The sequence below is a fragment of the Mauremys mutica genome, chromosome 20 (genome assembly GCF_020497125.1).
Source record: "Mauremys mutica isolate MM-2020 ecotype Southern chromosome 20, ASM2049712v1, whole genome shotgun sequence".
Taxonomy (NCBI): Eukaryota; Metazoa; Chordata; order Testudines; family Geoemydidae; genus Mauremys; species Mauremys mutica.
In genome coordinates, this window is record NC_059091.1 from 18,426,140 (window position 1) to 18,437,483 (window position 11,344).

Here is an 11,344-nt window from a genome sequence, read left to right on the forward strand (position 1 = left end):
TGGCTCGCGCTACCACCCGCGCGCTGTTTATTTTCCTTTCTCCGTTTTCCGTCGCTCCTGCTGCCGCCCGCTCGCCCGGAGTTTGTTTTCGTGCATTGCAGGGATGGTTGCGGCCGGCGCTGCCCCTCGCCCTGGTATGTCTGTGGCACGGGGAGCAAAGGCGGCCAGGCAGGGCGCTGCATTCAGCCGGCAGCGCCTGGCTCCGAGCGGAATGCGCCGTTTTCCACGCGCGGCCCTGGAACGCACCAGCGCCTCTCGTTTTATGAATGACTCTATTCATGCGGCCCCTCCCACCGCCGCAGGCCCCGCCCCTTCCCCTGGAATGTCTGGAAGGGCGCCACCCTTGCTATTGGCCGGCCAAGGCAGGTGGGCGGGGCGCTGGCGGTGGCCATATAAATGGGGAGCCGAAGGGGGCTGGTGCAGACGTTGTCGGGGTGGTTGGATGATGCATGTGGTGTTTGTGTAGGTGGCGGTTGTTGAGCCGCGGCGGCGCTGCTAAGGTTGTCTGGCTGCTGGGATCAGCTGTGACTCAGTTCCCCTGAGCCCCTCTGGGCAGTTCTTTCCTCTGCCCCGTTTAAGTCCGCGATGGAACAAGCGTCTCTGCTCAGCTTTGTTTTCCTGCTGCGCGTTGCTCTGGTGAGTGGGGAATCTTCCGGCTTCGGGATCCCACCTCCCCCTTGGGGATGGACGGGCGGATCCTTAGCTGGTGTAAATCAGTCGCGGGAGCGAGGCTGATTTACACCGGCCGAGGGGGCTCGCTTTGGGGGTCTAAAGTCTGCGCCCCTGTCTAAGGAGCCCGTTCCCATATGGAGTAACTTCTGAGCGATCCCAGCTAGGGAACTAGATCCTATTGAGACCTGACCGGGCCTTTCAGAGCCTGCTCGCGTTGACTTCACGTGGCGCCGGGTGGTCTGCAAACCTGGCTACTGACTTTTTTCGTTTAGGTGCCTAACTTTAGGCTCCTGGATTTGAGGATTTTTCTCCTAGATGCTCCGCTCCATCAGTGGGTGTGACACTGGTTTAGGCTAGCTGAAGATCCGGCCTTCACTTGCACTGGTATAAACCTGGAGTAGGTTGACCTGATTTTTCACACTTGCTGTCTGGACAGGGGGTGGGAGGTAATAGGTGCTTGTATAAGACAAAACCCCAAATGTCCTGATTTTATAGGGCCAATCCTGATATCTGGTCACCCTAACCTGGAGTCACTTCCTGTGCTGCTGCTCTGGATTTAAACCCTAGTGTAAACAAGATCAGGAGTAACTCCAGTGGGTCTTGCGCTAGCCTGAGAGTAGAATTTGATTCTGAGATGTTTGTTTTTTCTTCTATTACTTCCCTGAATCCCTATCTCTTCTCTTCTCTGCCTGTCTCCATGGTCGGGACTTTGATCCTGGCTGGATTTTTATTGTTGTGATTTAATGTGTGGGTGGGGGAATGCAGATCCTTTGAGAAATGCAGCTGCACCTAGGAAACTATTTTAGTGCCACCTCCTATAAAAAGAGGACTGGCTCATCCATCCCAAAATAGTCCCTTCGTTGAAGTGCTTGCCCAGCATGTCTGCTCATGGGGGGGGGGGGGAATGTTTGGACTCGGCAGGGCTTGCCTATTTAAAACTTGCAAAACATTTTTGTAGGACCTACAGAAATGTTATTCTGTCCCTATTCCCCCCCACCAACATGGTGTCTATTCAAAACCAGCTGTGACTCACTTTTTTTCTAGGTCCTGCCAAAACTTTATCCCTCATCTGTGGGGTTTCTTTGCCTGTAGGTGGTGTGTCGTTGCCCTCTGCAGTGTGTTTGCCCCCCCAGCCCACCCCATTGTGCTCCCGGGGTCAGCATGGTGCCTGATGGCTGTGGGTGCTGCAAAGTCTGTGCCAGGCAGCTGAACGACGACTGCAGCAAGCACTGGCCGTGTGACCCCCACAGGGGGCTGGAATGCAACTTTGGGGCAGATCCCTTGGCCAGCAAGGGCATCTGTCGGGGTAAGCAGGTTGCTGGGACTGGCACGGGGGTGGGAGGGGCATGTCCTTGTTTACCTTCTGTCTGCATCTCTGGGGGGGTACCCTTGCTCCAGATCATCAGGGAAGACTGGGGGGCAAATACCCCCACCCCAATATAAACTCTGCTTGTGACAATCCTCCCACCCCAAAAGAGTGAGATGAACCCCTACATACAGACCCTGCTGGCAACACCCTCACCCTGGTTGTTGAGCCAAATAAAAGGATCTTTTTGGGGGCAAAGAATGTAGGGGGCCATGAACTCCTCCCCCCAAGTCCAACAGATCTAGCTCCTGCCCTAGCCTAGGGAAGGCGCTAGTCAGGTACCAAATTGGGGGGAGGGGGAGGTGTCCACCTGACCTGGTGAAATTCCCATCCCTGGGGCAATGACAGGGCCTGGGGTGTCTCCTGGAACCTCATTGTTAAAGAGCAAAGTCGTGTTACTGTAGGTCCTTCAATAACCATGTCCAGCTGATGCACTGTACAGGGCTGGTGGCATCTATATACAGAGAGCTAGTGGAAGGAATGTGCTGCCTCCTGCCCCCCATTAAGGGAGCTCTGGGGACAGCCAGCTTGGGGCATTCCAGGGCTAAACGGGGAAACCATCCCTCCCCCAGTGGCGATCTAATGCTCGCTCCCTCGGGGGGGCTCTAGGTGCAGGGGTGGGGGGGTGGTCAGGGTGGGAGGCACAGGGGCATGGCAGGGCTGGATGAGGTGTGTGTCGGTAGGAGGAGGGAGGGGAGAGGAGCCCAGGACGGTGGAGGGGACATGTGTCACTGATGCTCCACCAGCCCCAGTGATTTACACTTCCTCCCCCTGCTTGGAACAGAGCCTGGAAGTCATGTTAGTGCTGGCAGGGCAGGGGGAGCATGTTAGTGCCAGCCCTGTGGGGTAGTGGGATGGGTTAGTCCAGCCCCACAGGAGTTCACAATGGGTGTAAAGAGGGGGCAGGGTCCCCCTTTGAGCTCTGACTGGCTGAGAAGTCAGTTGGGCTCAGTGTGTTTTGAAAACCCATCTCCAAAATGCTGATGCCTTCCAGGGCGCCCCCCCCCCCCACACGCCTGCCATGCCGGAGCTGACTGCCCTGGGGAGAAGGCAGCAGATCAGACTGTCTCCCTTGACCACGTGTGTCATTAATACCGGGGGGGTGGGGGGAATGGAGAATGGACGGCTGGCTTTGGAGTGGAGACAGGTCATATGGGAAACTGTCGATACACATGTGCTTCTCTGGGATTCAACCCCATGTAAATTTTTTTTGGGGTGTGTGTGTGTGTAGGGGGGGCAGCACAGCACAGAGCCCAGAAAGAGGAGTGCATCCAGCAGCCCACTAAAGCATAGGGAGACCATGGAGCAAGGGGGGGTGTTGGCTTGGGGTGGGAGAGCATTGCTAACCTGTGCCCCCTGCCCCCAGTGTGGGCTCATGCCTGGGTCCGGGGGGGAAGCTGGAGCCTGTGAGCTCAGGGCTCAGGAATGTGTCCAGGAGAGTGAAAAGCTGGGCCAGGGATCCAGAGCCAGCCATGCTCCTGCCGGGATGATACATTTGCCCCTCCATCCTTGGAAATCTGCCCCCACCCACCCTTTTTCTCGGGAGTGGGGGGAGAGGTATTGTCCCCCTGGTCCCAGCAGGTGAGGGAACCTGGATCCAGCATGAGGGTTTGTTTGTTTTAGGTTTGGTTGGTTTTTTTTGCTGCTATTGCAATACGATCCATTCCTGGCCCTTGTGATCCCGACCCACATCCTGTTTTCCGAAGCTATTTAAAGCTGGGGCTCCTCTCTAAAATCTCCTGCTCCTGGGCCCTTGGGGGGAGCAGCAGCCTTAGTCCCCGCTCCAACACTTGGGTCTGGCCCAATGCTGCCATCTAAGGATGAAAGACCTGGATCCCACCTCCCCCCACGCCCCCTGAGATCCATCCAGGTCCTTCATCCCCCAAGGTCACTCAGCATCAGCAGCTCCCCTTGGCCTCGCCAGGGCCTGGGCTGTGCATTACCTTAGAGGTGAGGTTCCTTCCTCATTTGGGGGGCACCCTAGTCACCAGCCTCAAATGACCCATGCCCCAGGAGGGGGCTCCAGCCATGGACCTCTGATGGGAATGGTCCAATCTTGAGCTGTGTTGTGTCCCCCCCATTAAGGGGCTTGAACCCCAAGTTCTCTCTGTTCCCCTGTGCATGATGCCCCTTCCCCCCAAGTCTCCTCTGATCACATCTGATGCCTGCACAACAATCCCTAGCTGGGTGTAGGTCTGTGCCAGGTGGGATGCCCGAGCACCATGCCAGGGTGCTGCTGACCCCCGTTCCACATGGTGCAGCTGATGATGCAAGTTGTCTGGCCACTGCTGTGGTTCTGCCCCTCTCCCATAATGCAGTGCTTCTGAGCAGCGAAGTACCCAGAGACCCTTGCTGCTGTGGGGCCATAATGCCAAGCCAGCATGTGGCTGGGAAAGGGGAGGGGGGTTAGGAGTCAGGCAGACCAGCAGTAGGTTCCTAGGACAATTGATATCTTGATGTGGGGGGGGATCTGCTAGGGAGCGGGGGTCCCTCTTGGGCAGCTGACTAACAAGACCCTCGGGGGCCCTGCTGTGTCCCCAGCCAAACAGGAAGGCCGGACGTGCGAATACAACGGGCGGATCTACCAGAATGGTGAGAACTTCCAGCCCAGCTGCAAGCACCAGTGCAGCTGCATCGATGGTGCCGTGGGCTGCCTGCCCCTCTGCCCCCTGGAGCTGCCCCTGGCCTCCCTCAGCTGCCCTGACCCACAGCTGCTCAAGGTGCCCGGCCAGTGCTGCAAGAAGTTCGTGTGCGGCAAGGGGGCCAAGAGGTTTGGGGAGGTCTCCTTTGAGGGCGGGGAGACCAAAAGCAACGAGCTCATCTATGTGGGCAAGGACCAGCACTGGAAGAACCTGCTGGGTGAGTGCACCAGATAAAGGGCTAGGGAGGGGATGCTCACCTACCTAGGAGCCCAGGATGAGATGCCAGGGCTGGGCAAGAAGTGGTGGGTGCGGTGGGATAACCCCTGATTTGTAGGGTGCTGTCACCAGCTAGCACCAAGCTCAAGTCTGATGTACTTGCCCTGGTGGGGTGGCTAGGAATGGTGCTTTTCCCCCCACCACCTCAGGCTAATGCTCCAACTCCTCCTGTTGTTTAGCCTGATTGTCCATTCTAGGAGAATCTCCCCTCCCTCCCACCCTACTCTCCCACCTGCAGGGAACTTCCTCAACTGGCAAAAGGGCTCTGCTCTCTCAGTAGGGAATGAATCAGGACACAGCCAGAGCATGTTCATAGAATCTCAGGGTTGGAAGGGACCTCAGGAGGTCATCTAGTCCAACCCCCTGCTCAAAGCTGTGCTGTGGCTATACTCTGCTCCCCAAAGACTATAGAGTGTAAATTAGAGCAGCCTCTAAGCTTCCAGTCCAGCCACAGATGTGCTGTTAGAGCAGCCATCTTTGCCTCCAGTCCTCCCTATATTGCATGAGTTGGGCGCATGCGTCCATGGCCATTTAAGTTAGACTGGGACCCTGCTGGCTGCAGTGGAAACATAAGGCTGGAGGCTAGTCCCTGCCCCAAAGAGTTGGCAATCCACATTGGGTGTTGGAGTGCCCAGGAATGGCAGCTGCTGAGATCATTGGCACCCAAAAGGCTCAGTTCACAGCTGCCTGGAACCAGTAGCAAGGGGAGCAGGGCATGGCAGCCTTTAGGGATACGTGTGGCCACTTTTCAAGTGGATTATGCAATTGACAGAAGGGGCTGTCCCCCCCACCCCATCCCAATTTTCACATGGGGCTGGAGAGTGCACTTGCCTGGCAGCAACAGTGCATGTCCCCGGGGCTGGGCTTTGCTCCAGCTCCCTGCTCCTGGTATTGTGATGTGGGACACAGGGTCAGGTGGTGCCCCCCCATCATCCCTGAGGGCTGGTGGGGCCAAACCTGCATGGCGCTGCAACACAGGAAGCTGGGCCTGGCCCCATGGGCAGGAGCTCCTGCAGCTGGGTCAGAGTGGGGTGGGCTCGCTCTCCAGAACCCCCCCATCAGTGACCTACTTCACCCCCAGTTACAAATCCTGGCTTGGCCACTGCTCAAGAGGTGGCCCCACTGGCCACCAGCTAAATCCCACCCCCCATACTCAAGAGGGTAGCAGAGGAAGCTGAGTAACTGGCCCCAGAATCCAGGGCTGCTGGGTAGGCAGAGTCTCTGGGGCAGTGCGGGGCTTTGTGTCTCATGTGAAGGGGTGGTGAGCAGATGGCACTTCCATTCTCACCTTCTAGGACCAGCTCTGGCAGGAATGGGGCAGGACAGATGGCAGCGTTTAGTCTGCCATCGCCCTATGAGGGTCTCATGCCACCTGGGGTTGTTGGGAGACTGGTGGGGAGGGGAACAACCCCTGGCTGCCAGCTGGTGGCAATGAGCATGGGTCCACCCTGACACAGTGGCATCAGCTAATATAGCTTGATTCCTCAGCGGGCGAGAGGGCAGTGGCCTACCCAGGCCTACCAGCTGGTGCTACTGGCCTGAACAGTCTCCTGCCCTCAGCTCTGATCTGAGCTGGAGGACAAGAGGAGCATGGATCTGGGGCAGAACTCAGCCACCTGCCTGGCTATAGAATAATGGACTGGGATTGAAACCAGAACATTTCCCAGCATGCCTTGCAGCTCATGCCTGGCTTTGGTGGGGGGAGAGTGTGACTGAAGGGTTACCTGAAATTCCCAGTCCTGGCTTGATGGCAAGCACCCCCTGCTGGTGAGCCTGTGTATTAACTGAGCTCCCTCTCTCCTTCTCCAGCCTGGCCACCTCTGTTCAAGGCCCATTCTGTGCTGAGGAAATGCCGTACCCAGACCACGGACTGGTCTCCCTGCTCCAAGACCTGTGGCCTAGGTGCCTCCACCCGGGTCACCACCAACAACCCCCAGTGCAAGCTGGCCAAGGAGACGCAGCTGTGTCAGATCCGACCCTGTGGCCAGCCTGACTTCACCAAGCTGAAGGTGGGGCTGTGATCCCGGGCTGGGGGGCAGTGGGGGGATCCTTGCCAAGGGAGGTGGAGACAGCCTCTGGAAGTTGTGTTGGAACAAGGAGCCTGCTACCCTAGCAAAGGACTCTGGGGGGGTGGGGGTGGCTAGAGCAGGAGTGGCTGGGAATCAGGACTTCTGGGGGTCTATCTCCAGCTCTGGGGGGAGTGGTGTCTAGTGATTAGAGAAGGGGGTGGGGAGGACTCTTGAGTTCTCTCTGGTGCTGCCACTGACTTGCTGTGACCTTGGGATAGTCCCTTCCCTTTGCCTCAGTTTCTCCATCTGTCAAATGGGGATCAAGAGGCTTGCTGAGGCCCCATCTCCACATGACAGCTGCATCCAGGGCCCAATACACCAGTTAAGGGAGGAGTGGGGGGCTGGTGAAGATCTAAGGGGTTGATGCAGAGTCAGGCTGGGCTGGCTCCTGCCATGCTGCAGCTTGGCAGCTGGCTGGGGGGTGGGGGCCATGAGGGTCTAGACCCTCTGCTGCTATAAATGGCTCCATGGAAGTCCAGGCTTCCCTGCTAGGGGTCTGGAGCCTTAGTCCAGCCTTTGAGTGGTGGGTTGGGTCTCCACCAGTGCTGGGAGTGTCTCTTCCCACAGCCAAACTGAGCTGAGCCCCAACACACCCATTCCCAGGATTCCCTCCTCATGTCCCATCCCCCAGACACAGCTGAGGCCTGGCACACTCACTCACTCCATTCTGGATGCATCCAACTGGGTCCCCCATCCCCCTCTCTTGGCTGAGACCTGGCAAACTCATGCCATGCTGCAGCTGTAGATATCAGGCCCTTGAAGCTGTCTGACACACAGGCAGCTCCAGCCCCCACCATGTTCCCTCCCTCCCCCTCCAGCTGCATCTAACTAGGGTATTTCTCCCCTTCCCCCCCGCAGAAGGGCAGGAAGTGTCTCCGGACCCACAAGGCGCAGGAGCCGGTGCATTATACCTACGCCGGGTGCAAGAGCCTCCGCAAGTACCAGCCCAGCTACTGTGGCTCATGCCTGGACGGGCGCTGCTGCGTGCCCCTGCACACTCGCACCCTGGCCGTGCCCTTCCGCTGCCCTGACGGGGACTCCTTCACGCGCAGCGTCATGGTGATCCACTCGTGCCAGTGCGGGCCGGCCCACTGCCAGCCCCTCAACGAGGCTGCCATGCACCCCCAGCACCGGCTAGACGGAGACACGCACAAGTTCCTGGAGTGAGCGGTGCTGGCACCCCAGAGCGGATGGGGGTCCTGGTGATGGTGTGGGGGGAGGGTTACCCCCACTCAAATGACACTTTAAGGACTTGAATCTCAGCCATAGATTGGGGGCTTCTAAGCTGACAGGTGGGGGGCAGGGGTGGGGAAGCTATTGACCCACATGGCAGCCCCTGTCTAGCCTGTATTTCTACCCGTGTCCCCTCCTGCCCTCCACTTCCTGTCCCATGGTGCCTCTTTCCTCTGTGTCCCCCACTTCCACTTCCTACCCCATGGAACCCTGCTGTGCACCCCCACTTCCTCCTGGGGGTGGGGGAATCTTGCCCACATCTACCACCCCCAACCTTGCTACCTGGAGTCCCCTCCAGAGCTGTCTGCCCCTGCCTTGTGTGCACTCACTGCCCCCTGGTGGTGAGCCCCCCATGGACACGCTCTCCATCCCTGGTGGAAGACAGTAGGTGTCATTTGAACCACCCTCTAATAATCCAAAGGGCTCTTCTCTCTTTCCCCCCCCCCCCCAGCCTCATTAAAGCACTTTTAATTATACCCTGGATGCCAAGAGGTAAGGGGCTGGCGGTCCCATGGGAAGGATGCATTGGATTCATGCCTGCTCTATCACCACTTGCTGGGTGATTTTTATACCTACAGGCACAACAATGTTGCACTGGGGGGAGAATTGTTTGTTTCTTTGACACACACACAGCTTCAAACTCAGCTTGGAGTGAGGGCTGTTGGGTTTGTAATGAAGCCCATCTCATCTATTCCCCCCTTCTCGCTGTCTTCCCCACCTTGTTTAAAAAAAAAATCAGGTATAGTTAATTCTCTCCCCTTCTATCTTCTCTCTCCCTCCCCCCCCGTACTGTTTATAGTGACTGTTGCCATGATTGCAAGTCCCTTCTCTCTCTTGCTGGCGGGTATAATTGCCTTGTGAAGGGAGGGGCATTCCCAGACACCCTGCAAACTCGTATCTCCATCAGACTGTGTCCTACTCCAGCCCCCCTCAAATAAAAATTGGGAGTTTAGAAGCTGGTCTTCTGCTCCAGTCCCTGGCTAGATTGCCAGCTACAAATGTCAGATCGGGATCCACCAAACCCTCTAAAGTTTATTGGTCTTTTGAACTGCCCCACCAGACCAGCTGTCTCTTCCCTGCTCCAGGAAGGCCAGTTCTCTGCTTAGTTTCCGTTAGAACAGGAATGGCATATGAGGGGAGAGCAGCTCTGTTTCTCTCATAAATACCCCCCATCCCAATCCAGAGGAGTTTATCCAGGATCCCCCCTTCAGTGCATCTAACTAAGCTTGGCAGCATTTGATTTTAATTTCAATAGATGATGGTGGTTTGGTGTCCTTTTTTTTTTTTAATTTTCCCAGTTGTGGGACACTATAGGGGGGTCAGACACTAATTAATTACAAGTATCAGAGGGGTAGCCGTGTTAGTCTGGATCTGTAACAGCAGCAAAGAGTCCTGTGGCACCTTATAGACTAACAGACATATTGGAGCATGAGCTTTTGTGGGTGAATCTGACGAAGTGGGTATTCACCCACGAAAGCTCATGCTCCAATATGTCTGTTAGTCTATAAGGTGCCACAGGACTCTTTGCTGCTGTTACAGATCCAGACTAAGTGGGTATTCACCCACGAAAGCTCATGCTCCAATATGTCTGTTAGTCTATAAGGTGCCACAGGACTCTTTGCTGCTGTTACAGATCCAGACTAAGTGGGTATTCACCCACGAAAGCTCATGCTCCAATATGTCTGTTAGTCTAAGGTGCCACAGGACTCTTTGCTGCTTTTAATTAATTACAGTAGCTGTTGAGATTCCAAAAAGTTAAAGCTTGTTCACTGTTAAAACACAAATGGCCAACACCCCCTGTTAAACTATACACAGGAAATCGCCTTAAATCAAAGTTGGAGAGTGAAGCAGCATTTTTCAGCCATGGCCAGTCATCACTGGTAACTGCCATGTACCGAAGCAATGTTTTTGTGGCTGGTGCAATTCATGTTTACTGAGACTTACTGATGGAAATCGAATCCTTCCAAGCCTACGTGTAACCCACCCTGAGCAGCCTTGTCACCCATTCGTGCCTCTACCATGTAGAGAGGCTCATACATGCTACAGAGCAGTCAGAGTAGATTCTCCTGCTTCTAGATTCTCTGGTGCCATCCCTGCTGGGGACATCTCAGTAGAGGCCGCCTCCACCTTGTCTTGAGAGGTTAAACAGCTACTAAAGAGTTAATTGAGCTTGGTAGCCCTGGGGGGGGGGTTAGAATGTCTCTGTTCTATGTCCAGGTCAGTTGCTACCTCCCAGCACAGCTGTTTCTGTGTCTAAAGTGTACAGTGCCCTGTTTATAAAAATATGTATTTATCACAGTGTATTCTAGATGTATTTATCACAATAAAAGCAGCTTATTTTTTTTATTTTTGGATATAAATAACAGTGTCAAAGGTTTTTGGAAGTTGAGTGGGTTTGTTTTTTCTTTTACTCAATAAAACAGAAGTTTATTGTATAGAAAACTCAGCTGGGGCTAGTTTTGGGATTTGCTTCCCCCCCCCCCCCCCATGGGTGTGCACGTGAGGCAGAAAGAGGAGCGGGCACTTCTGGCCCACAGCTTAGCCAAAGGATCAGGACTGTTAGGCTTGGTCTAAGCACAAAGCTGGACTGATTGATCACATTCATGCTCGCAGCACTTCACCCCTACTCTGTACCAGTACTGTACTCCCAGAGCACTGCTAGTGTGCATATGGCTGGCAGTGGGGTCTACTGGATGGAGCACTGGACTGGGCCACAGGATGGCTGGGTGCTGGTCCCAAATCCACCATTGGCCTGGTGGGTGACCTTGGGCAAGTCCCTTCCTGCTCTGTGCGTCAGTTTCCCCATCTGTACAATGAGGGTACCGATACCAAACTACTTTGTAAAGCGTTTCAAGAGCTCCTGCTGGACAGTGCAAGGTAAGTTGGGGGTTGCTATACTAGCAAAGGGTTCCTGGTATGGCTGCAGCAGCACCGTGCACTGTGCTGCTACAGTAAAGCCACCCCCCTTGACCAGAGCAAGCTATCCCAGTCACAGGGCAGCTCTGTGGGCAAAGTGGGTCTGTACTAGGAGCTCATGCCAGCAATGCTCTGTCCTTACCATGCCCCTGAGTGATGCCAGCAGAAGG

General features: G+C 55.6%; 1 protein-coding gene across 1 annotated transcript; it reads left to right on the plus strand.

The window, feature by feature from the left end:
• Window positions 1-436: 436 nt before the first annotated feature.
• Window positions 437-9,680, plus strand: LOC123353350 (CCN family member 1-like). The gene is made up of 5 exons (XM_044994366.1): window positions 437-636; window positions 1,765-1,978; window positions 4,580-4,897; window positions 6,766-6,965; window positions 7,884-9,680. The coding sequence occupies exons 1-5, from the start codon at window positions 586-588 to the stop codon at window positions 8,190-8,192; spliced, it is 1,092 nt and encodes a 363-aa protein (XP_044850301.1). The 5' UTR covers window positions 437-585; the 3' UTR covers window positions 8,193-9,680.
• Window positions 9,681-11,344: the final 1,664 nt, after the last annotated feature.